Source organism: Physella acuta, unplaced genomic scaffold (assembly GCF_028476545.2).
Source record: "Physella acuta isolate Inbredline_101_S28 unplaced genomic scaffold, ASM2847654v3 ptg000896l, whole genome shotgun sequence".
In the NCBI taxonomy this organism is placed as follows: Eukaryota; Metazoa; Mollusca; class Gastropoda; family Physidae; genus Physella; species Physella acuta.
Genome location: NW_026732413.1, coordinates 1 through 27,220, shown reverse-complemented (window position 1 = coordinate 27,220; position 27,220 = coordinate 1). Strand labels below are relative to the sequence as shown.

General features: G+C 41.6%; 3 protein-coding genes across 3 annotated transcripts; all 3 read right to left on the bottom strand.

The window, feature by feature from the left end:
• Positions 1 to 200: 200 nt before the first annotated feature.
• On the bottom strand, positions 201 to 6,793 carry LOC131952920 (uncharacterized). The gene is made up of 11 exons (XM_059315857.1): positions 6,694 to 6,793; positions 5,452 to 5,618; positions 4,698 to 4,825; positions 4,075 to 4,151; positions 3,030 to 3,102; positions 2,475 to 2,638; positions 1,888 to 2,027; positions 1,569 to 1,688; positions 1,312 to 1,414; positions 1,051 to 1,175; positions 201 to 708 (listed from the first exon to the last, which is right to left on the bottom strand). Exons 1-11 carry the CDS (start codon positions 6,725 to 6,727, stop codon positions 466 to 468), a joined length of 1,374 nt encoding a protein of 457 aa, XP_059171840.1. The 5' UTR covers positions 6,728 to 6,793; the 3' UTR covers positions 201 to 465.
• A 509-nt stretch (positions 6,794 to 7,302) lies between these two features.
• LOC131952950 (uncharacterized) lies at positions 7,303 to 14,995 on the bottom strand. Its single transcript, XM_059315891.1, has 7 exons — positions 14,895 to 14,995; positions 13,052 to 13,206; positions 12,197 to 12,315; positions 10,854 to 10,936; positions 9,018 to 9,187; positions 8,499 to 8,629; positions 7,303 to 7,726 (listed from the first exon to the last, which is right to left on the bottom strand). Exons 1-7 carry the CDS (start codon positions 14,926 to 14,928, stop codon positions 7,303 to 7,305), a joined length of 1,116 nt encoding a protein of 371 aa, XP_059171874.1. The 5' UTR covers positions 14,929 to 14,995.
• A 988-nt stretch (positions 14,996 to 15,983) lies between these two features.
• LOC131952916 (uncharacterized) lies at positions 15,984 to 20,017 on the bottom strand. Its single transcript, XM_059315852.1, has 7 exons — positions 19,906 to 20,017; positions 18,740 to 18,897; positions 18,265 to 18,404; positions 17,720 to 17,848; positions 17,151 to 17,253; positions 16,793 to 16,917; positions 15,984 to 16,553 (listed from the first exon to the last, which is right to left on the bottom strand). The coding sequence occupies exons 1-7, from the start codon at positions 19,971 to 19,973 to the stop codon at positions 16,314 to 16,316; spliced, it is 963 nt and encodes a 320-aa protein (XP_059171835.1). The 5' UTR covers positions 19,974 to 20,017; the 3' UTR covers positions 15,984 to 16,313.
• Between the last annotated feature and the right edge of the window lie 7,203 nt (positions 20,018 to 27,220).

Below are 27,220 nucleotides of genomic sequence, written 5' to 3'. Positions count from 1 at the left end.
CAGTTATTTTATCCTTGCGACGACACTGTTGATTCCAGAGCTTCTGATCCATCAAAAGTTTTGTTACTAGTCCCAATATGTTCAACTTTCCCCTGAGTTCTTGCCTTCAGAGAATGGGTAATATTCACTTTGCAGATGTTACAGCGAGGTATCGAGCACGATTTTAAAATATTTTACGCAATATACACAACGTGTAAGTAATTGGTAAATAAGTTTTTATTCAACATTCTTATTATAGAAATGTAAAAAACAGATTTTAAAAATAATTTTTAAACTTTAGAATAGTTGAAAGTCACTGAGATACTGATTTAAAAAAAAATAGAATGGCTCCGGTTGATAAGCCTTGCTCGCACCTTCGTTACGCGTGATTAACCTGATTTGCTCTTAAGGCTTGGGCTTCATTAGGTTACACACAGGGCTGTAGTTAGTGGTAAGGTTAGGTTATGAGTTCATTTAGTTTCGCCACTAGCTGAAATATGATCCGCCATTCGCGTCTTGGTTCATCAGGTTGCCGGCCGATTTGTTGTCGCTGACGTCACCATCAGATATGTAGTCGTCGAGTGAGATTTGACTGGTCTTGATGTCCACTCTCTGGTCAGTCCAGCTGAGACAGACACAGGTGCCCCGGGTGATGATCTGGGGGTGGGAGGTCGAGTGCTCCACGCCATCTTTGTCCAGCCACTTCTCCACTACCAACTCCACACAGGCCTAGGAGAGGGATAAAAAAAACAATACGGACAACGATAAAGTCACGTGTTTATATGTTGATGTTTTTGTGGTTTGTCTTTCTTTGTGGCAAGCGTCATTTAGAAAAAAAGTCTCATTTGTTGCCAATCTTAATTTTTTTTACATTTTCAAAAAATCCTTATCGATTGGGTGTTTGTTCATATAACATACGACTTTAACTACTTACATGTAATTTGATATGCTTAATCGAGGAAAATTTTGTTTTCGTGCACACTAAGTAAAGCTGTATTAAGTCATAGTTAAATGATAACACTGGAACATCTATGGGGGGGGGGGGCGCATTCCACAAGGGTGACAACTCACCTTTTCTTCTGGTTTTAGAACTCCGCCCTCTTCAGCCAGCAGAAAAACGTCAGCCAAGTTCTTGATGTTTAAAGCACAGACCACTTTCTTGTCTCGCTGTCTGACAAATCTAATAGGGACAACTCCTGGAAAATACATTAGTCGATTTAAATAATCAGGTGAAGGAGGACAAGTAGTAAATCGAATTTTGTACTTAAGAAACTCGATCAAGAAATGACGTTTTTACAGACTGAATTTAGAACTGTAAAAGTTGAGTTTGACCTTTAGGGTTGGACAAAGTGGTTCGAATCTCAAAGTCGAATGCAGAGCACTCTTGTCTCACCAACAGCTGAGCGTGGGCTCGAGACGATGGCTCAACTTCAACCTGCAAAAATGTGTCTTTGTGACAAACGTCTTACAAAGTTTCATCATTTTATAACTACAACATGTCTCGGTGCTAGGCCACCCCCACCATCACCCCCACATGGTTATAGCGCATCCTAACTAATTTCTATTTCCTGGCATCCACTGAAACCTACCTGTGACTTGACCTCCCACGTGAGAACCTCTTTATGCACCTGACCTTTGACCTTGTTTAATACGAGGGTATTCTCTTTGCCGATTCGAGCATTTTGGGGGAGGTTTAATTGGACACACGGCTGAAGGAATATGTGTTTCATATATATATATATATATATATATATATATATATATATATATATATATATATATATATATATATATATATATATATATATATATATATATATATATATATATATATATATATATATATATATATATATTTATTTATTTATTTATTTATTTATTTATTTTAATATCAACTGCTGGCACTACCTCTTTGTTGACCGTGTAACATTGTTCTAGGTCCACGTCCACCCATGTTATCGTATCGCGTGCTCCGCTGAAAGCGTGACTTTGTTTACATTCGGCTTTGTTGTCGAAGTCACATGACCAGAGCGTGACCCATTTTGATCCTGGAGTTAAAATAGTACGCACACGTCACAAAAATGTATAGGAATAGCTGCATGAAGATCTTGTATAGAGTTAATATTGAGCTTTTTCTAGCTGTTAACTATTGTAGCAGATACACAGTAAAATCTTGGTGAAAAAGTTAAATTTTGAAACTAAATATTTCAGTGTTGATTTTAGAGAAAGTTCGGGAAAATATTGATAAAGGATATAATCTTTTTCTGTTGACAATTTTCTGCTCATAGCTAAGAAAAAGTCATTATTAATACACATCGACGTTTTAAAGTACAAAAGGAACCGACGGAAAAAAATATCCACCGTCTATTAAATAATAATAAATTGGGGTTTGTAAAGGGGAGTCTCACACCCCTCTCCTCCACTAGTCTACCCCCCCCCCCACCCTCGGCTATTTTCACACTTACCGCCGCTACGGAAAGTGAAAAAAAAATCACCTGTTTGCATTTCTCCCCTCTGAGATTCAATCACTGTTCCGTCCTTGACATTGGGAGAAAACTTGATGACCTTGTGCTCGAAGGTCAGTGCTGTCCAGTCCACCTGACATGTGTAGACCTCATCCTCAACTTCCAGAAACTGTCTGCTGAGTAAGTCTTGGCGCCTAGCAGACGATCAGATCACTTAACTCGGGTTTCAATGGGTTTTATGGGTAGTCTTTATAGTGGTACATCAAGTTAGTTTTATGGGTAAAGTCTTTATAGTGGTACAGTAAGTTAGTTTTATGGGTATAGCCTTTATGGTGATGCAATAAGTTAGATATTTACAAAAGATACAAAAATAATAATTTTTATAATACATATGGAGATGTTTAGATTTGAAAATGTTACTTCAGTATGTGAAGATAGCGTTAAAAACATTAGTTCATCAATGTGTTTAATGATTTTATCTCTCTCACACTCTCTATCTCTCACTAACTCTCTTTCTCTCTTTCTGTTTATTTTGAAAACTTAAAGTTCAGCACTAGAGAGAAAAGTTGTGTTCAATGTACTCACTTGAGAAGCATCTGCCAGGCATAACGCCGAATGAGAACATCGAGTTCTAGAATATTCTTCAAATTCTTGACCTCTGTGGGATCATGAACATCCTAATTTTATTATTTAACTCAAACAGCAGTCTGTCCTACCAACAGTATTTTCAACAAACGCACAACAAAAACACAACAAAAACACAACAAAAACACAACAAAAACAACAATACTCAAAAAAAAAAAAAAAAAAAAAAAAAAAAAACCAATACAGCGAGAAAAAACAATACGCGAAACTGTACGATAAATACACAGTACAACGCGAGCTGATGCGAAAAATACAATATTAATACTAAACAAAAATAATACTATACGGTACTAAATAATACTATATTATTTCTAATACTGTTAATATTTTTTCTGTAATACACATAAAAAATTTGTTTTACACGTGTTTGGACGTGATGTGAAACTTGTAATGAAAGAGAAACAAAAGGATTTACAGCGTCGTGTACAGGATGTGATCTATATTAAAATATTAAAATGTATCGACTCAACAGTTGTAGGACCTACCAATCGACTGCGGTCTGATTATAGATCTACTATTAAAAGACATTATTTAGGGTCCTTTTTTTTACTTTATGTATCGATTGATCAATAATGCTTAGTTAACTTTAAAGGGTAGTCCGTAAGTAATGGAACACAATCGAATTAATATTATTTTTAATGGGGGAGGGGGGATAAGGTTTAAAAACGTCTGCAGCTATGCATTATGTAAGAATTTGGTCTGTTGAGGGTGTGGGGGTGAGGGGGGGGGACTTATTTATGTGGGTTGGCGTATATTTTGTTCATCGCCATATGGTACAGGAGATAAAAGACAGGATAATTTGAAGTTAAAATGTTGGTTAGGTCGGTTGGTAATATGAAAGCTTGTGACGTCTTTCATTTGTCGACATATGACCATGGAAGGAATAGGGTTGGGAGAAATCAGTTCGCTACTTTTGTTCTGACATTTATTGTTACTGTGCTCTCATGTTTTTTATGTGGTGAACAATGCTTGTTATTTCCCTTACCATCATGGGCTTGCTCGTCAACACCGCCGCCATCTTGGTTGGTTTCGTTTCCGTCTTCTTCCTGCTTGACGAATTCTCTGAAATATTATAATTTGAAAGTTAAAATTGCGATAAACACACGACCCTCTTTTTTTTAAAACAAAAGGATAAGAAGAAAACTTCCAAACGTGTGCAGAAAGTTTCGTTAAAATAAAGCACAAGTTGAAAAATATTGACTCTGGCGTCCTCAGCCTACCCCAATCCAAGCCATTGACCAACCCACTGACCAACCCTCTCAAAAAAGAACGCTCCAAAAAACAATCCACTAACCAACCAGCTTGCCAACCCATTAACAACTCACCGGTCAGTCTACCGACCAACCTACCGACCGAACAACCAACCAACCTACAAACCAACCTACCTACCAACCAACAAACCTACCAACCAACCTTGTAACCAACGGACCAACCTACCGACCAACCTACCGATCAACTCATTAACAACCTACCGACCAACCAACCGACCAACCCACCGACCAACCCATCGACCAACCTACCTACCTACCAACCTACCTACCTACCAACCTACCTACCTACCAACCTATCGACCAACCAACCTACCTACCAACCTACCGACCAACACACCTGGACAAATCTTTTTTCAAGGCTCTCAACATTTTCTTGATCGCATAAACCACGTAGATGTCCAACCAAACAGCTGCCAGCACCTCCGCCAAAAACAAATATCTACCGTCACCGTCATATTTCTGAACCTACAGAAACGAAACAAAAAAAAAATTCTTATCCTAATTACTTAATTTAATTGAATTAAGAACCCAGCCTCACAAAAGACGTATAGGCCTCATCTACCTACTTAAAGCAATATACCGCTATACACTTTATCAATAATCATAAGTAAAAAAAATATAACTAGGCATATTCTCTGTTATTCATTTTAAAACCGACGTTAAATAAAAATATTTACTTTTTTAATTGAAAAATAAATAAGACGACGCACATTCTTAATTCTTTTTCAATGCATCAGAGATTTTATCCTTTTTCTCTTTAACTTCTCATAGCATCATCAACCCTCTCCGCATGACAAACCAAAGGCAGTCATTAACACAACAGCAGCCAATTCATTAAAATCATTTAGTCTCTATATAAACTATAAACAGTTATTTTAAAAAAAGAATTTAATAATGTGAAGACTGCGCACAGGAAGATTTACGACACGTGACACAATTCCACTCACAAGAAGACTTACGACAAGGGACACAATTCCACTCACAAGAAGACTTACGACAAGGGACATAATTCCACTTACAAGAAGACTTACGATAAGGGACACAATTCCACTCACCGGAAGATTTACGACAAGGAACACATTTCCACTCACCGGAAAACCGAGGCAATAGTTATGGAAGAATAGGACCTCGAAGACGGCACCGATGGATACGATGACGCCGATGAGGAAGATGGTGAATGCCAGGGACGGCTTCTCCAGCACGGTTGTCATGGCAACGATCCAGCGGGCGATTAATGAGGACTTGTGCGATTGGCGCCCTGGGTATGAGGTCTTTCTTTATTTTTTGGAGGGGTGAGGGATAGTGGGGGGGGGGAGGGGGGAGGGGGGGAGTGGGTGATGTGGGTGAGGGGGGAGTGGGTGAGGTGGGTGAGGGGGGAGTGGGTGAGGTGGGTGAGGGGGGAGTGGGTGAGGTGGGAGTGGGTGAGGTGGGAGTGTGTGAGGTTAGAGTGTGTGAGGGTGAGGGGGGAATGGGTGAGGGGGGAGTGGGTGAGGGGGGAGTGGGAGTGTGTGAGGGTGAGGGGGGAGTGGGTGAGGTGGGAGTGCGTGAGGGGGGAGTGCGTGCGGGTGAGGGGGGAGTGGGTGAGGTGGGAGTGGGTGAGGCGGGAGTGAGTGAGGGGGGAGTGGGTGAGGGGGGAGTGGGAGTGTGTGAGGGTGAGGGGGGAGTGGGTGAGGTGGTAGTGGGTGAGGTGAGTGTGGGTGAGGTGGGTGTGGGTGAGGGGAGAGTGGGTGAGGTGGTAGTGGGTGAGGGGGGAGTGGGTGAGGGGGGAGTGGTCAAACGTTATCTGCTATTTGTCTTTATTATAATATGACAAAAGCCTATTATATATATTATTATTATTATTATTTATCGTCTAATGTATATCCGGTATTATATATTTATTGTATAACACGTGACTCATATTGTGTAGTATGAGAGTTTCTATACAAACCTTTAGCAAGCATATTTAAGGCCCCATTCAGAAACCTAACTGTGCACACTTATATTATACTTATGTAGATATGGTTAACTATCAACACCCTAACTGTCTATTATACTTATGTAGATATGGTTAACTATCAACACCCTAACTGCCTATTATAATTATACTTATGTAGATATAGTTAACTATCAACACCCTAACTGTCTATTATACTCATGTAGACAATTAACTAATAACTAGCTGAACATTAGCTTAACCACAAGACTATAGAGTTTAACCACCTGGAAAATAGCTGAATCTTTTTATGATATGTACTACATTACATCATTGGACAATACCTAGCCTATCATAACGTTTAAACCTCTCTCTAACAAAGAAAACAGGAAAGATTAACAATTAACATGTCTCTTACTTTTCTTTTTACAAATTGCCATTCTTTCACTCATACTGAAAATTAAAATGAAATTCACTAAGACCCTGTCGACTAGAAGTTTCTAAGAAACCAAAAGATGGACGCACGCTTAAAGACACACTGTTTTGCACTGACTTTACGGGAATTCCCGTACCAAATTATCAATCATATGTGGGAGATATCGTTCACGTTACTTGCACACACAAAAATGCTGCAACTTTGTTCATCTATACGGAATATTAGAATTGTGAACAATATCTAATGTTATATTTACGTGTTGGGACGGAGTGGTTTAGCGGTAGAGAGCTGGACTGCTAACCCGTAAGTCTCGAACTCGAATCCGGGTTCAAGTCAGTAGACCGTCCCTGAGTCCACCCAACTCTGATGGGTACCTAACTCACGTTAGGGAGAGTAAAGGCGCCTGGGCATAGTGCTGACCACACTATCTCTTCATATGCCGAGGTCACAGAAACAAGTGAACTCTACTTCACCTGCCCCATAGACCGTCAGGTTTGAAAGGGAAACTTTACTTTTATATTTACGTGTGGAAGTATGGTTATGGTTATATTCGGTTTAGGTATTGATACAAAAGTCTTTTTGTTTTGTTTTTTATTTCGGACGAGTAGAAAAGGAACTGTGTTTTTCTTGGTTATTTCCCTTACCTTGCATCGTTGTTCTGGCGTATTCAGGACTTGCCTCTTGTGTGTTTTTCCCGGCGGGTTCAGCGTTTGCCTCTTGTGTGTTTTTCCCGGCGGGTTCAGCGTTTGTCTCTTGTGTGTTTTTCCCGGTGGGTTCAGCGTTTGTCTCTTGTGTGTTTTTCCCGGCGGGTTCAGCGTTTGCCTCTTGTGTGTTTTTCCCGGCGGGTTCAGCGTTTGCCTCTTGTGTGTTTTTCCCGGCGGGTTCAGCGTTTGTCTCTTGTGTGTTTTTCCCGGCGGGTTCAGCGTTTGTCTCTTGTGTGTTTTTCCCGGCGGGTTCAGCGTTTGTCTCTTCCTCGTGTAGTTCGAACTCGAACTCCTGGGTTTTGGCGTTTTTTCTGACAACATTTATTTGTGTTATCCATTATCGTTTAATAAAAGATAGACGTTTAACTAATTAATTAATTTTTTTTTAAATACCAGACAACTGAATTACAAACCACCGACCGATCAAATGAAAAATTCAGGGACTAATCCACTGATCAATAATTGACAAATCCACTGACAATCCACTGGCCAACCCACTGACTGACCTTCTTAACAACCCGCTGAGAAATTCACTGACCAAACCAAATTACTGAACAACCCATTGAAAAACACACTGACAAATTTAATGACCAGCCCATCTACCAACCCACTGACCAACCCACTAACCAACCCACTGACCAACCCACTGACCAACCCACTAACCAACCACTGATAAATCTACTGACAAACCCTCTAATCTCCCTACTAACCATTACATACAGAAATATGGAAACACGCTCTCCACAAGCATTTGACCCTTATAATCACGCCAGTGGCGTAGCGAGGTCGGGTGTCACCCGGTGCGGCACTTAATGGTGTCATTCCCCCCCCCCCACAGAGGCGTAGCGACCCTTCCCGGGAACAAACTTTCGAATTTTCGATTTGCACCCCCCCCCTTAAACTTTCGATTTGCACCCCCCCTCAAACAAACTTCCAATTTGCACCCCCCCCCACTCAAATTTTTGCTATTTTTTGCCTTGGTGTCACCCCCCTAAATGGTGTCATCCGGTGCGAACCGCACCCCCCCCCCGCCCCCCCCCCCCTCGCTACGCCTCTGAAGCACGCCTCTCTTCACCCTAATACCTGTGCCACTTGTTCACAGACCAGACGACACATTGCTTGACCTTCCTCACTATGACCAAGTCTATCCAAAGATAGAACCAGAAGAAAGGCAGCAGGAAGATAAGTAACACCCAGCGCATTGTTAGTTCTAACTGTAAAAAATACAACCGAAATGTTACCTTACTCGAACCACACAAAAATAGCACTTTCACCTCACCGAATTTTTTTTATTATGAATAAAAGCAGGTTAGGATTTATTCATTGAAAATGAGAAACTATTAATCGCAAAGCTGCATGGTGCATGCACAAAATTTATGCTAAGCTGTAAATCGGCAATAATTGAAATGTATTTAATAATTTTTGTCTGCTGAGTAGACTAAAGGATCTGACTCAAATCTGTTGATGAGATAGAACCTGTAATGATTATATCTTTTAATTACGAGCTATCATCCTGTCTCTGTATTCTATCGTCACAAACAGTTACATAATATATGATCGATATAACAAAATAAATGTTTAACTTTTGAAAGTTTTACTTACCTTAAACAAATCTATTAAAAGTAAAATTGTAGCCATGATTTGTGTCATGGCCAACAAAATGAAAGGAGGCCCCATGAAGAACAAAGGAATAGCAGTACACGGCTTCTCCAGAACGGCAAAGATATCTGAGAACCATCTGTAAGTTCTTGACGATTCATCTGTTTGACAGTCTAGAAATGACATGGTTTAACTTGAATGTTGCGGGGGACAAGATGTGTTCGAGTGTTGGGGGTGATGGGGTGTGGAGGAGTAGATGTGATGGTCAGTTATCTAGACATAGAATAACGTCATCAACAATCCTTCAAAAAGTTTCCTGTCTCAGGCCTAAGTACTCACCTGTGACAAGGTGAATCTTACGCTTCCCAAATGTGAAATGACGTCAACCCACGCCATCCTAGCATTGGTTTCTATCAATCATACGCTTCCCAAATGTGAAATGACGTCAACCCATGCTATCCTAGCCTTGGTTTCTATCAATCATACGCTTCCCAAATGTGAAATGACGTCAACCCATGCTATCCTAGCCTTGGTTTCTATCAATCATACGCTTCCCAAATGTGAAATGACGTCAACCCATGCCATCCTAGAATTGGTTTCTATCACGAACCAACGCTCGCAAATCAACTATATGGTGCCAAGATGAAGTAGAGTTCATCTGGTTCAAAGCCTTAGTTTACATAATGTGAGTCAAGTACCTGACCCATACTGTGTAGTATGTGACCCATACTGTGTAGTATGTGACCCATATTATGTAGTATGTGACCCATGTTGTGTAGTATGTGACCCATATTGTGTAGTATGTGACCCATATTGTGTAGTATGTGACCCATATTATGTAGTATGTGACCCATATTGTGTAGTATGTGACCCATATTATGTAGTATGTGACCCATATTGTGTAGTATGTGACCCATATTGTGTAGTATGTGACCCATATTGTGTAGTATGTGACCCATATTGTGTAGTATGTGACCCATATTGTGTAGTATGTGACCTATATTGTGTAGTATGTGACCCATATTGTGTAGTATGTGACCCATATTGTGTAGTATGTGACCCAAATTGTGTAGTATTTGACCCATATTGTGTAGTATGTGACCCATATTGTGTAGTATGTGACCTATATTGTGTAGTATGTGACCCATATTGTGTAGTATGTGACCTATATTGTGTAGTATGTGACCCATATTGTGTAGTATGTGACCCATATTGTGTAGTATGTGACCCATATTGTGTAGTATGTGACCCATATTGTGTAGCATGTGACCCATATTGTGTAGTATCTTACCGGAAGTTTTGGCCCATACAGTTCATGCGCAGCTGGGGCTGAGGGAATCGGTATTCTAACTGGCGATACCCGTGCGATTATGTTAGTATCGATACAAAACCTTGACCAGCCATAATCAAGGCCCCAATCTTAACCCTAACTGCCCCATTTCTATTATACTTGTATAGGCATAGTTAACCAAAAACTCTATTAACCACCAAACTATCGGGCATAAGGCAAAAAGTAAAGTTCTCCGTCGAAACTGAAGGTCCATGGAGCAAGTAGAGTTCACCTGTTTCTGTAGAAATATTGTGGACAGTACTGTGTCAGGCCGCATTTAATTTCGTTAACGTGAGGTAGGTACCAATCAGAAATGGTTTGACTCTGGGATTCGAACTAGTCTTTCGGGTTAGCAGTCATGTGCTCTTACCAAACGATCACATCGTAAACAAACTGTGGGGTTTAGACAACCGAAAAAAGTTTATTCTAACAAATCTTGAATAAAATCAACCTCTCGACACGAATTTCAGATGTCTACAAAAAAAAAAATTTCAGGCGTTTTTCCTCACCTTGTGTGTTTTTCCCGGCGGGTTCAGCGTTTGTCCCTTCCTCGTGTAGTTCGAACTCAAACTCCTGGGTTTCGGCTTTTTTTCTGACATGATTTATTTGCGTTATCCGTGGATTAATTAAGACAAGCAATTTACGAATATATTGAAATTTACAAAGAGCAACCAACTGAATAACAAACTAACCAACCCATTGACCGATCGACTGACCAACCTATTGACCTCCCGACAGAAAAAAAACTACAACGGATAATATGCTGACAAATACACTAACCTCCCCACTGACCTCCCAACTGATCTCCCAACTGACCTCCCCGCTCACCTCCCCACTGACCTCCCCACTGACCTCTCACTGACCTCCCAACTGATCTCCCCACTGACCTCCCCACTGACCTCCCACTGACCTCCCAACTGACCTCCCCACTCACCTCTCACTGAACTCCTCACTGACCTCCCCACTGACCTCCCAACTGACCTTCCCACACCAACCCACTGACCTCCCCACTGACCTCCCAACTGACCTTCCCACACCAACCCACTGACCTCCTCACTGACCTCCCCACTCACCTCCCAACTGACCTCTCCACTGACCTCCCCAATGACCTCCCCAATGACCTCCCCAATGATCTCCCCACTGACCTCCCAACTGACCTCCCCACTCACCTCCTCACTGACTTTCCCACTGACCTCCCCCACTGACCTCCCCACTGACCTCCCCATTCACCTCCCCACTCACCTTCCCACTCACCTTCCCACTCACCTCCCCACTCACCTCCCAACTGACCTTCCCACACCTCCTCACTGACCTCCCAACTGACCTCTCACTGACCTCCTCACTGAACACCCCACTGACCTCTCACTGACCTCCTTACTGACCATCTAACCTCCCAACTGACTTCCCCACTGATCCCCACATTGACCTCCCCGCTGACCTTCCTACACCAACCCACTGACCTCCCCACTGACCTCCCCACTGACCTCCCCACTGACCTCCCCACTGACCTCCCCACTGACCTCCCCACTGACCTCCCCACTGACCTCCCCACTGACCTCCCCACTGACCTCCCCACTGACCTCCCCACTCACCTCCCCACTCACCTCCCCATTGACCTCCCCACTCACCTCCCCACTCACCTCCCCACTCACCTCCCCACTCACCTCCCCACTCACCTCCCCACTCACCTCCCCACTGAGCCCCCCACTCACTTCCCCTCTCACCTCCCAACTGACCTCTCCACTGACCTTCCCTTTGACCTCCCCACTGACCTTCCCACTGACCTCCCCACTGACCTTCCCACTGACCTACCCACTGACCATTATAAGCAGAACTCTACTTATCCAAATACCTGTTTGCTGACGAAACAAAACGACGCTTGACCCTGGCCACCACGACTAAGTCCATCCAAATAAACAAGAAGAAGATAAACAGCCACATAAATGCGAACACATAGTGTTCCAATTTGACCTGCAGAGAGAAATTGTTTTGCTCACTTCGTCACACTAATCAGATTTTTATACGAAACTCTATTCTTTTAAAACGATGCCGAATTCGATACTTCAACTTAAGACTAAATCCCTCACAACTAGCTTAAATGTAGACATAATGTATATGTATATCAAATTAGATGCTAATGAGCAATAATTGGGCTGTATTTTATCATTTATGCTTGTTGAGGCATAAAACATCTGACCTTCCCACAATGCTTTTTTTTAAAATGAAGCTGTCAACGGGGTTTCTTTCAGATGTTTATTTTTCGAGAGAGTGGAGGTGGGCGGATAGTTGTGTGTGGCGCTTAAAACTGACGAGGGGCGGGGGCTGGGCGGAGACTGGTTAAATGAGGTATTTCCTGTATTAATTTATATTTTTTGTTCTGGACGGGGTGGACTTATCAGGAGTAGGTGGAAAGGGGGTGGGGGGGGGGGACGCAATACCCATCTCTTGGAGAGTGGTCTGAAAAAAACACGGCCATCTAACGCCCTCCCCACCACCACCGCCATCACCATGACATCACTTTCGTAAGAGGCTATTTTCCTAAAACAGTTATTTAGTATTTTATATATATATATATATATATATATATATATATATATATATATATATATATATATATATATATATATATATATATATATATATATATATATATATATTTATAATTTAAGTCAATTATAAAAAATCTATCAAGTTCACATGTACTCACCCCAAGATAATTTAAACACAATTCGCACAAACAAACCTGCCCCGTAGCCAAACCAATAAAAAGGGGCCCTAGAAAGAAGATGGAGATAGCAGTACATGGCTTCTCTAGGACGGCAAAGATATCTGAGAACCATCTGCAAGTTCTTGACGGTTCTTCTGTTTGACAGTGTAGAAATGACATGGTTTAACTTGAATGTTGCGGGGGACAAGATGTGTTCTAGTGTTGGGGTGAGGGGGTGTGGAGGAGTAGATGTGATGGACAGAGGTGTTAAGTTCATGGTGTAAAGGAGTAGAAACGGCGGACTAGGTGACACCCTCACCCTCCCAAGTAACTGACTCCCTCTCCCAAGTAACTAACTGACTCCCTCACCCTCCAAAGTAACTGACTCCCTCACCCTCCAAAGTAACTGACTCCCTCACCCTCCCAAGTAACTGACTCCCTCACCCCCCCAAGTAACTGACTCCCTCATCCTCCCAAGTAACTGACTCCCTCACCCTCCCAAGTAACTAGTTGACTCCCTCACCCTCCAAAGTAACTGACTCCCTCACCCTCCCAAGTAACTAGTTGACTCCCTCACCCTCCCAAGTAACTAGTTGACTCCCTCACCCTCCCAAGTAACTGACTCCCTCACCCTCCCAAGTAAATGACTCCCTCACCTTCCCAAGTAAATGACTCCCTCACCCTTTCAAGTAACTGACTCCCTCACCCTCCCAAGTAACTGGCTCTCTCACCCTCCCAAGTAACTGACTCCCTCACCCTCCCAAGTAACTGACTCCCTCATCCTCCCAAGTAACTGACTCCCTCATCCTCCCAAGTAACTGACTCCCTCACCCTCCCAAGTAACTGACTCCCTCACCCTCCCAAGTAACTAGATGACTCCTTCACCCTCCCAAGTAACTAGGTGACTCCCTCACTTTCCCAAGTAAAAGACTCCCTCACCCTCCCAAGTAACTGAATCCCTCACCCTCCCAAGTAACTGACTTCCTCACCCTCCTAAGTAACTAGGTGACTCCCTTCTTGTGGTGGAGTGAATGATTTTTGAGACGATGTTTTACCGGGAATGACATGGGTAATAAATATGAGACGGTATGCTTGGGGTGTGTTTAAGGTGAAAAGTTAAGTTTCCCTTTCAAACCTGACGGTCTATGGGGCAAGTGAAGTAGAGTTCACTTGTTTCTGTGACCTCGGCGTATGAAGTTTAAGGTGAAGAGAGGTAAAAAAAAAAGATGTGACGTCATTGACGATTGAATCACTAAGAACACAAAACCACTTGAAACATACATTGTAAATAGCAAACAATCAGTAAAATAAACTCTAGCCCTATTGTTATATTTTTTAAAATAAATAGCAGATCCACGAAAACGGGACTTCCTTAGTTAAATAAAACTTCCATCTTCCATAATTATAGAATTAATGACGTATATCGCTAGACAATTCTATTTTTTTAAAACTGGCAGTATAAAAATGTTTTGTACACAAAACAAGACAACCACATTAATAATAATTAAGTTGGAATTTAAGGGAAACTTAAGATGGTTGCTGTTTTTAATAGCCGATTCGGTATCTCGAACAACCTTGTTAATTGCTAATTTTAGGACATTTTTATTGATTTATCCTATAATATTCTATACAAATTTGAACATTTACTAATTATAGATCTATTTAAGTAGTAAACAAGCCATTTTCATTAGTTAGATCTAGATCTAGATCTAGATCTAGATCTATCTCTCCCCCACTTTGTTAGCTTGGGCTGAAATTACGTACCCAAAAAGAGTGATTAACTACTAGATCTAACATTAAACTATTAGAAAAGTAAACAAAATAGAATTAACATAACCCTTACTTTTCTTTTCATCCGTTTCCGTTTCTTGACTCATAACTGAAAGTTTTATTCGCCGTGTCAACTAGACATGAAAAGATGAGCCGACATGCAAATAGGCGCACGATCTTGCACGATCTTGCACCGTCTTTACGGAAACTTTGCACCGTCTTTACGGGAATTCCAGAAACAACAATGACGAAGTGTGCTTACAAAAATTAACAAGTTACTTACACAACTAAATAAGGAATACTGCAACCTTGTTCCTATGTTATCATCATCATATTTTCCAGACATCCACAAGACACATTGGGTAGATGAAGTAGAGTAGGGCCTTCATCTTTTTAATGACTTCGGTAAACAGGAAATGATGTGCTTAGAACTTTGCCTAGCCGACTTAGTTTCCCTAACGTCAGGTGGACTCAATAACATACTACAGGCTCGAGTAGGTCCTACAGACAATAGACTCAACGACATCCTACGGACTCAAGGACGTCCTACAGACTCAATGACGTCCTACGGACTCAAGGACGTCATACAGACTCTAGGACATCAGACAGTCTCAATGACGTCCTACGGACTCAAGGATGTTCTACAGACTCAGCAATCAGCATCTCCACCTTAATACCCAACAAGTAACAGGACATCAGCAATCAACGTCTCCACATCATACCCTACAATGTTATAATTTACAGTAAAGCCACGCCAAATTAGGGTCGTTTATTTAGAAATCAGCCGGTAAAGTAAGTAAATCTTCAAACAATTTTTTTTTCTTGTGAAGAAAAGAAATGTGTAAGCCACTGACATACATAAATTATAACTTTTTTCACGAATAGCTGTCCTAGGTTTATATTAGACGTTAGTGAAATGTAAACACAAGCAATATTTATTTTTATCGTTTTATAATTCTTTAATTAGCTATCTTCTTTATCTTGAAAACACTTTATCTTGAATTATTTCTCTTACGGATTAGAGTTTAATATATTGACAGTTTAAAATGAACTGCTTTGAATTGAAACATTTTATTTAAAAAAAAATAATTGAGGATTTCATACAAGATGAGTATATTCAATTGAAAAAATATATTTTATAAAGTACATCATTCAGACAATCTTGTTTGTGAATAATCTTTTATTAACTTTTGGTGTAAATAATACAAACTTTTTTTTAAAAACATTTTAAATTAAAATAAATATCCCGCTTAGAGAGTGAATTATAAAAAAAGATAAATGTTTCTTGATTAGCCGTGCCCACTTATTGTTCAGCCCGTCATAAAGTGCTAGTTTCAGATCTGAGACAAATCGTAAGGTTTTTATTAAGGTTTGGGTTAGTTTTATGATATAAAGTGTAAAGGCATTTAGCAGATAATCCCTGAAGTGGATACTAGTGGATTATGTGGAAGGTAAACTAGATCTGCTAACCAACAAGGACATAGAAAACAAACTAATAAGATTTGACGGTGAACTGTTTCTCGCTTAAGTTATTGACGGGCGTCTTATTCATGTTGCGGTCTCCGTCACAAGTGGACTCGTCCATTGACAATGGACTGGTCTTGATGTCCACTTTCTGGTCAGACCAGCTGAGACAGACACAGGTGCCCCGGGTGATGATCTGGGGGTGGGAGGCCGTGTGTTCTTCGCCATCTTTGTCCAGCCACTTCTCCACCATTACCTCCACGCATGTCTGGAGAAAGACACACAAAAAAACCGTCAGTTGTGTTTTTTAATGTAGGAGTGTGCGAGTGCGTGCGCATGTGTGTGTGTGTGTGGTGTGTGTGTGTGTGCACAAATTACCACTATGTCGATTTGATCAATGCGGCAAATTTTTAAACGAAAAGAATATTTTAAAAAAACAAAAACACATTCCATTGAAAACCGGTCCCTATGCTAGTGTACCGTTATAGTCAAAGAGAGACAACTCACTTTTTCTTCTGGCTGAAGAACTCCGCCCTCTTCCACCATTTGAAATGCGTCATTTATGTTTTCAATGTTCACAACATGGGCTACTTGCTTCTCTCCCTTTCTATAAAAGTTGACCGGGACAACCCCTGTTTAAAAAAAAAATTCAAAAAATAATATTAAATAAATGCACTAGAACTAGAAGTAAGATAATTAACATATAGGGTCTGCTAATAAAAATTAGTCTTTTCAAAACATTTGGAAATATAAATTTTTTTGTTTTTAGATACTGTAGAAAAAAAAATAAGAAGAAGCATATTTTCTTTGTTAGAAAGTCTAATTTTGTCTACTTTTTTTTCAGAACTAGAAAGTTGGATTTGACCTTTAGGGTTAAACAAAGTGGTTCGAATCTCAAACTCCACGACCGAGCACTCTTGTCTTGCTAACAGCTGAGCATGGGCGCGCCAGGAGGGCAGAACTTCTACCTGATTCAAACAAAAAAACAGCTTGGTTAAAATAGTCGCCATGTTAAATTTAAAATGTCGTAAGATTGCTAAGTAATATAGGCACTGCACTGAAATACATTTTCTCGGTATGCCAAAAGCCAGTCACCCCCGCATATATTCTCTTGTTGAACTCAAGAACCAGTTAGTGGAAGAAGATCATTTCAAAGAAAGTTCATATATCAACCATAGGATGAAATCTGCAGTCAGCTAAGCTAACACAGCATGATATTTGAAAGTTTCAACCTCCATGTAAAAGTAAGTTTTCCCATTCTGGCTTAGCGATTCATCTGGGCCGAGATACGAACTCTGGACCTTCGGGCTAGCAGTCGAGCGCTCTATTACTCAACCACCTTTGACTCCCCCCCCCCTTCTCTTTCTTCCTTGAAAGTGGAAATGCAGAAAAGAATGAAAAGAAGATCTAAAGCTGACGACCGTTGAACCCTACCTGCGAGTTGACCTCCCAGGTGAGAATCTCTTTAAACACCTGACCTTTGACCTTGTTTAGACTGAGGCTATTGTCTCGGCCAGCTCGAAATTTGCTGAAATTTTGAGGGAGGTTGACCTGGACACACACCTGTAGGTTATACACGACTCTTATATAGTTGCCGGTTATACACGACTCTTTTATCGTTGCATTATATTAGCATTTATAACGAAATTCACATTCACATACTATACACTTGCATGTACACGCACAGGTACATATGTATTTGAAACAGTCTTCTTTCAGTATCAAACGAGACAGTCTTCTTTCATTATCAAACGAAACAGTCTTCTTTCATTATCAAACGCAGATTAATTCTATAATGATTAGGAATACAAAAAAAAATCCTGCAGGTTTTTGTAAGGGGACACTCCGTATTCGTTGTGTAACCTCGTCTAAAACGATAGACGAAATCCCAAACCGATGAAAACCGAGGTAATAATTTAAAACTGTCATAGACTACCGTACAGATGAACACAGTTTTATTTTCAACTGCTGTCTTCTACCTCTTTGTTGACCGTGTAACATTGTTCTAGGTCCACGTCGACCCATGTAGTCGTATCACGTGATCCTCTAAAAGCGTGACTTTGTTTACTGTCGGCTTTGTTGTCGAAGTCACATGACCAAAGTGTCACCCATTGTGTGCCTGGAGTGAGAGAAAAATGTGTTTAGACAATCTACATCTATTAAAATCAGAAAGTACACTACGTCATAGAGGTCGTTCATCAATGACCTGACGCACTTTTGGTCGAATATCAGGCCCGATTACCCCACATCCTTACACGTCGTCACGAAAACAACCAACACCCCAACACCCATCTATCCCCTCTAGGAGGCCATTTCGGTTAGCTAAATTGATATTCCCCAATAGCCAAGGTAGGGTGGGGGAGGAATAATGTGGATAAGCCACTAAAATCCTACACTTAAATCCTACACTTAAATCCTATAACTCTACAGGTTGAGAAAAAAAAACAACGTTACCCGCTTGCACCTCTCCCCAGTTTGTTTCGATCACAGTTCCGTCCTTCACCTTGGGAGAAAACTTGGCAATCTTGTGCTCAATGGTTAGCGCCGTCCAGTCCACCTTACAGGTGTAGTCGTCTGCGTCAAGGAAGGCTCGACGGAGAAAGTTTGATCGTCTGGTGGTGAATTAAGTTTTAGTTTTTACAGTCCAGCAGTAAATCAAGTATTAGTTTTTACAGTCCAGCAGTAAATAAAGTTTTAGTTTGTTTTTACAGTCCAGCAGTAAGTCAATTTTCAATTTTTACATTCTAGCAGTAAGTCAAGTTTTAGTTTTTACAATCGAGCTGTAAATTAAGTTTTAGTTTTCACAGTCCAGCAGTAAATCAAGTTTTAGTTTTTACAGTCAAAACGTAAATTACATTTTAGTTTTTATAGGCAAGCAATAAATTAAGTTTTAGTTTTTACAGTTCAGCAGTGAAATACGTTTTTTTTTCTTTTCTGTCAAGCAGTAAATTTAATAATAATATATTCGTTTTTACACTAAATAAAGTTACCCTTTCAGACCTTGCGATTCATATGGCAGATGGGGTAGAGTTTGCCAGTTTTTTCTGTTACTTCTTAGTATTTACAATAAATTTAGTTTTACTTTGTACATTACAGCAGTAAATTACGTCTTAGTTTGTACATTACAGCAGTAAATTACGTTTTAGTTTGTACATTACAGCAGTAAATTACGTTTTAGTTTGTACATTACAGCAGTAAATTACGTTTTAGTTTGTACATTACAGCAGTAAATTACGTTTTAGTTTGTACATTACAGCAGTAAATTACGTTTTAGTTTGAAACTTAACAATTCCCACCTCCTAACACAACCACTTATAATGCATCGATTGCCCCAGGAACAAAATACATATAAAGAACAGAGTTTCTTCCAGGCATCTCTTCGGGGCCCGAAAAATTTTTACCGCCCCCCTGAACGAAATGAAATTTATATAATTTATATAGAAAATATATACTTTTAACAGTGTCCGCCCCCCGAAGAAAGTTTACCGCCCCCCCCCCCCCCGAAGATTTCAAGTGCCCCCCCCCCCCCGGAGAAAAAAGTCTGGAAGAAACACTGCTAAAGAAACACTACAAATACCTAAGGTTAATTCTCTGATGAAAAAAAAAAGATGTCTACTTACTTTAGAAGAACCTGCCAGGCATAGCGCCGAATGACGTCATCCAGTTCCAAGATAAATGATGACATCATTAAAATTCTTCTCTGTTAATCTTTACTTCAGGATATTTACATACCCTGAGAGGAATAGAGTGGCTCATATTACACGCACGTGTATAAATGGGGTGGAAAGACGTCTATAGACAGCCATGTAGATAATAAATTATAGTGTAAGACCACTTTATGTTGTTGTTTTTTTGTACGCATAAGTCTGAATACTATTTATAAAATATGACCATAATGGACTATCAGACAGACACTAAAACAATAACATTTTAAGCAAGATTCTTACACAATTATGTAAATATTCGTTAACTATTAAATTTGCTTGTCTTTGAATTTTCTGCTAATAATGATCTATTATTGCAGCATCTTTCATTCTAGTACATCCAAATTTCGAAAAATAATCTATAGACGTTGCTCAAATGCTTTGCTTATCTGAACAACGATGCAGGTTTCATAGTTTGACTTTAATCACACCAGCTTAATTCGTCTGGTTCGGAAATTCCCGTCAATTCAGTGCAAGACAGTGCGCACGTATTCGCGCGACCTCTGATTTTTCCCGTCCCCCTGGCGACACGTTTCTCGCCACAGCAAGAGAAAGAAATGTGGAAAAGACCATCTTGATTTGCTGTAGATACTTGCTCAACGAAGGAAGATTCATTCCCAGTCATGAACAAAACAGCCGCGCCAAAAAGGAAGGGTAAAAAAAATTTTCATACTGGCTGCTTTACTTTTTTTTAATAGAACGATTTAGTATTTAGATATGGATCTAGATTATTGAACTTAATGAAATGACTTTTCAGTTTTTCTGAATTTCATAATAAAATAAGTTGAACAGTGAACTCATTCTAACTTTGTAATAACGTAAAATCTCGAACAATCAAGATCGGCATCGAGATCTATTTAGATTCACCAGCTTGTGTATGATGGGTAGACAGCAGATGTACGGGGTTTTATCCGTTACCCGTAGCGTGATCTAGATCTAGATTATAGTGCGCACTAGTTAAAGTTAATGTTCTTGTAAAGACCAAAAAAACTCATAATGACGGCATAATGGGAGACAGATCTAGATTTTTGATTTATGAGCATTTTTTTCGCAGTTTTGTTGAGAAAAAAGTGTTTATAAAAGCGGTTATGTATGTCTTTCTAGATATTTGACGTTTTTTTTTTTTTATATTTATATAGATCTGGATTCGATTCAGTAACTATATATTTTTTAAAGGCATTTTTTTCCTTGTTGCCACGTAATAACGTAAACAAACTCGTCCAGTGGATGCTGACGTTCAACAGTGCCATCTATCGGGAATTACCAGACGAGTGCACACTGTATTTGTTTTTTGATTCTTTAAATTGAATTACTCTACAAAAAAGTGAGTTGCGCTAAAACTTTGTTTTCAACTGGCGCTGAAGAAAAATGTTTACCCTAAGAGCTTAGCACTCAAACATTAGCGCTCCTGATTTCAGTTTGGGTAACAAAAGTGATATTACAAGAAACGTTTAGGTAGTATGGCGGATAGGTAGGTCTATAAGTAGTGTATAGATGTAGTAAATGCAAATTGAAATTCACGAAAGTCAAGAATATATTACTATTCTAGATCCATATTGTACTGTTATTTTCAGCTTCAATTATGTTGATTTTTTAAACTAGCCAGAAAACAAGTTTTCAGCAAGGTGATCATCTCCCCTCTCACCTATTGGATTATGCCTTTGATTAACCATATTCGCACAATCGTGTAGTTTAATCGTAGGGTTAATGCTAGGTTATCTACGTCATTTGTAGAATAAACAGAATGATGTGATGAACTGTATCGAATATGTATCTCTGTGTCGTTAGACAAACCTTAAACTAGACTCACCCTAGCACTATCCAAATCCTAATAATAATAGTAAACATGGTTTAAGCTTTGATCCCATCTCTAGCCCTTTGATCCTATCCATACCTTTGATTCTATCCCTAGCCCTTTGATCCTATCCCTAGCCCTTTGATCCTAGCTCTAGCCCTTTGATCCTATCCCTAGCCCTTTGATCCTATCCCTAGCCCTTTGATCCTATCTCTAGCCCTTTGATCCTATCCCTAGCCCTTTGATCCCATCCCTAGCCCTTTGATCCTATCCCTAGCCCTTTATCCCTAGCCCTATGATCCTATCCCTAGCCCTTTGATCCTATCCCTAGCCCTTTGATCCCATCCCTAGGGGGTTATGTGGTCAGTGACCTCTGTCATACAGGGGGGTTATGTGGTCAGCAGTGACCTCTGTCATACAGGGGGGTTATGTGGTCAGCAGTGACCTCGGTCATACAGGGGGGGGGGTTATGTGGTCAGCAGTGACCTCGGTCATACAGGGGGGTTATGTGGTCAGCAGTGACCTCTGTCATACAGGGGGGTTATGTGGTCAGCAGTGACCTCTGTCATACAGGGGGGTTATGTGGTCAGCAGTGACCTCTGTCATACAGGGGGGGGGGGTTATGTGGTCAGCAGTGACCTCGGTCATACAGGGGGGTTATGTGGTCAGCAGTGACCTCTGTCATACAGGGGGGTTATGTGGTCAGCAGTGACCTCTGTCATACAGGGTGGTTATGTGGTCAGCAGTGACCTCTGTCATACAGGGGGGGGGGGGTTATGTGGTCAGCAGTGACCTCGGTCATACAGGGGGGTTATGTGGTCACTGACCTCGGTCATACAGGGGGGTTATGTGGTCAGCAGTGACCTCGGTCATACAGGGGGGTTATGTGGTCAGCAGTGACCTCTGTCATACAGGGGGGGGGGGTTATGTGGTCAGCAGTGACCTCGGTCATATAGGGGGGGGGTTATGTGGTCAGTGACCTCGGTCATACAGGGGGGTTATGTGGTCAGCAGTGACCTCTGTCATACAGGGGGGTTATGTGGTCAGCAGTGACCTCTGTCATACAGGGGGGTTATGTGGTCAGCAGTGACCTCTGTCATACAGGGGGGTTATGTGGTCAGCAGTGACCTCTGTCATACAGGGGGGGGGGGTTATGTGGTCAGCAGTGACCTCGGTCATACAGGGGGGTTATGTGGTCAGCAGTGACCTCTGTCATACAGGGGGGTTATGTGGTCAGCAGTGACCTCGGTCATACAGGGGGGTTATGTGGTCAGCAGTGACCTCTGTCATACAGGGGGGTTATGTGGTCAGCAGTGACCTCTGTCATACAGGGGGGTTATGTGGTCAGCAGTGACCTCTGTCATACAGGGGGGGGGGGGGTTATGTGGTCAGCAGTGACCTCGGTCATACAGGGGGGTTATGTGGTCACTGACCTCGGTCATACAGGGGGGTTATGTGGTCAGCAGTGACCTCGGTCATACAGGGGGGTTATGTGGTCAGCAGTGACCTCTGTCATACAGGGGGGGGTTATGTGGTCAGCAGTGACCTCGGTCATATAGGGGGGGGGGGGTTATGTGGTCAGTGACCTCGGTCATACAGGGGGGTTATGTGGTCAGCAGTGACCTCTGTCATACAGGGGGGCTATGTGGTCAGCAGTGACCTCTGTCATACAGGGGGGTTATGTGGTCAGCAGTGACCTCTGTCATACAGGGGGGGGGTTATGTGGTCAGCAGTGACCTCGGTCATACAGGGGGGTTATGTGGTCAGCAGTGACCTCTGTCATACAGGGGGTTATGTGGTCAGCAGTGACCTCTGTCATACAGGGGGGTTATGTGGTCAGCAGTGACCTCTGTCATACAGGGGGGGTTATGTGGTCAGCAGTGACCTCGGTCATACAGGGGGGTTATGTGGTCACTGACCTCGGTCATACAGGGGGGTTATGTGGTCAGCAGTGACCTCGGTCATACAGGGGGGTTATGTGGTCAGCAGTGACCTCTGTCATACAGGGGGGGGTTATGTGGTCAGCAGTGACCTCGGTCATACAGGGGGGTTATGTGGTCACTGACCTCGGTCATACAGGGGGGTTATGTGGTCATCTAAACTCGCCTGACCCAGGGGCGTTCTACTGACTAGTCTGGGATCCGAACTCGAAACTATCAGGCTAGCAGTCGTAAGCTCGACCATTCGACCACGCCGTCCCTCAATCGACCAATTATAAAGCTATGTATAGATTAGCTTTCTCTTGATATACAAGCACGCTTTAAGTAGAAGTTAGCCCTTAGGGTTAGATTTTTATATTCGCTCATGATTGATTAATGATTGCGCAATCAACGTCCGTGCGTAGTTTGCTCTGTACCGCTTAACAAACACGGGTCTGTTCAGGGGGGAGGGGGTGAGCAAGAAACAGAGGGGCTGAGAAAGATTAAACAAATAAATTGCGAAATACACTTACCTTAATCTGAGTTAGGTATGTTTATTACTAGCTTAAGAACACATCTATACATATGCAATAAACCCAGACACACTAGATTAGAGTTACAGCTTGTAAAATGAACATAGTTTATTTAGTATTATCAATAGTCTGAGCTCATGTGTACACATATGTGTCAGAAAATACAAAGAAAAAACAATCAATATTATTTGAAACAAAATATGACTGCAGTTTAAAAATTGCGTTCGTGTAGGTTATCCAGAATCATTGTAGGCCTACTAGGCACAACAGTTACAGTTGTTCCGTAGTTGGAATTTCTTTTTTAAAGTCACATGGTCTTAGATCACGAAACTTGTTAAGAAAAAAAAAATTTCCAACGTAGATGTAGGTCAACGTTGCGTAACAACGAGCCACGCATACTCGCCAACAACCCGTCTTTACTCACCCCTAGCTCAACCTGCCGTGCACAACCATGGCCAACCACCCCAGACAAAACAATTTCACAATTCAAAGTTATGGCTGATCTTTGTATTCTGTGAGAGAATTGCCTGCTGTATTATATTTGATAGTAATACGGTTTATTTTATTATATAGTTGTACTCGGTATTATATGTCATAGTTGTCCACATTGTTATATGTCATAATTGTCCTCTGTATTATATGTCATAGTTGTCCTCTGTATTATGCCATATTTGTCCTCTGTATTATATATCACAGTTGTCGTCTGAATTATATGCCATAGTTGTCCTCTGTATTATATGCCATAGTTTCCCTCAGTATTATGTCATAGTTGTTCTCTGAATTATATGTCATAGTTGTCCTCTGTATGTCATAGTTGTCATCTATATGTCATAGTTGTCATTTGTATGTCATAGTTATCTTCTGTATGTCATAGTTGTCCTCTGAATTATATGTCATAGTTGTCCTCTGAATTATATGTCATAGTTTTCCGTTTTATTATCTGTGATATCAGTCCGCTTTATTATGTTAGACAGTTGTCCGATGTTTGTCATAGTTATTTACTGTTTCGTATGTGATTGTTGTACGCTTTAATACATTTATAATTAATTGTACACTGTAATATATGTGATAATTGTACACTGTATGATATATGATAATTGTACACTGTATTATATGTGATAATTGTACACTGTATGATATGTGATGATTGTACACGTATATGTGATAATTTACACTGTATTATATGTGATCATTATACACTGTATTATATTGGTTAGTTGTGATTTGTATTCTGTGTGTACGTTGTCGGTTATATAATGATCGTTTTATTTGTCTTGAGGTAAGTTGGGGTTGTAAGAGAAGACATGATAAGAGATTACATTGGCTTTTTTCTTTGATTAAAACTTGGGCGAGGAGGGGGGGTGTAGGTTCGTGTTAGCATATGACATGGGAGCTGTCAGTGTGACATCGGTTGGTTCATGTTGTCATATGACATGGGAGCTGTCAGTGTGACATCGGTTGGTTCGTGTTGTCATATGACATGGGAGCTGTCAGTGTGACATGGGTAGGTTCGTGTTGTCACATGACATGGGAGCTGTCAACATGGCTAGGTTTGTGTCACTATTTGAAACAGAAATGGTAGGTTCATTTCACAGAGCGCGTAGGTTTGTGTCAACACCAAATAGATTGTGTTTTGTGTCCCAGGGAGAGGGTAGGTTATTTTCACAGTACTCCACACCACCTAACCCTTCCCACAATCTACACCCCACCTAACCCTTCCCACAATCTACACCCCACCTAACCCTTCCCACAATCTACACCCCACCTAACCCTTCCCACAATCTACACCCCACCTAACACTTCCCACAATCTACACCCCACCTAACCCTTCCCACAATCTACACCCCACCTAACCCCACAATCTACACCCCACCTAACACTTCCCACAATCTACACCCCACCTAACCCTTCCCACAATCTACACCCCACCTAACCCTTCCCACAATCTACACCCCACCTAACCCCACAATCTACACCCCACCTAACCCTTCCCACAATCTACACCCCACCTAACCCTTCCCACAATCTACACCCCACCTAACCCCACAATCTACACCCCACCTAACCCTTCCCACAATCTACACCACACCTAACCCTTCCCACAATCTACACCTCACCTCCACCTAACCCTTCCCCACAATCTACACCTCACCCTAACCCTTCCCACAATCTACACCCACCTAACCTTCCCACAATCTACACCCCCCTAACCCTTCCACAATCTACACCCGCCTAACCCCCTTCCCACAATCTACACCCCACCTAACCCTTCCACAATCTACACCCCACCTAACACTTCCCACAATCTACACCCTCCACACACACCACCTACCCACAATCTACACCCCACCTAACCCTACAATCTACACCCCACCTAACCCTTCCCACAATCTACACCCCACCTAACCCTTCCACAATCTACACCCCACCTAACCCTTCCACAATCTACACCCCACCTAACCCTTCCACAATCTACCACCTCACCTACTACACCCCTACCCCCCACAATTTACACCCCTACCTAACCCTTCCCACAATCTACACCCCACCTAACCCTTCCCACAATCTACACCCCACCTAACCCTTCCCACAATCTACACCCCACCTAACCCGTCCCACAATCTACACCCCACCTAACCCTTCCCACAATCTACACCCACCTAACCCTTTCCACAATCTACACCCCACCTAACCCTTCCCACAATCTACACCCCACCTAACCCTTATCACAATCTACACCCCACCTAACCACACAATCTACACCCCACCTAACCCTTCCCACAATCTACACCCCACCTAACCCTTTCCACAATCTACACCCCACCTAACCCTTCCCACAATCTACACCCCACCTAACCCTTCCCACAATCTACACCCCACCTAACCCTCCCCACAATTTACACCCTACCTAACCCTTCCCACAATCTACACCCCACCTAACCACACAATCTACACCCCACCTAACCCTTCCCACAATCTACACC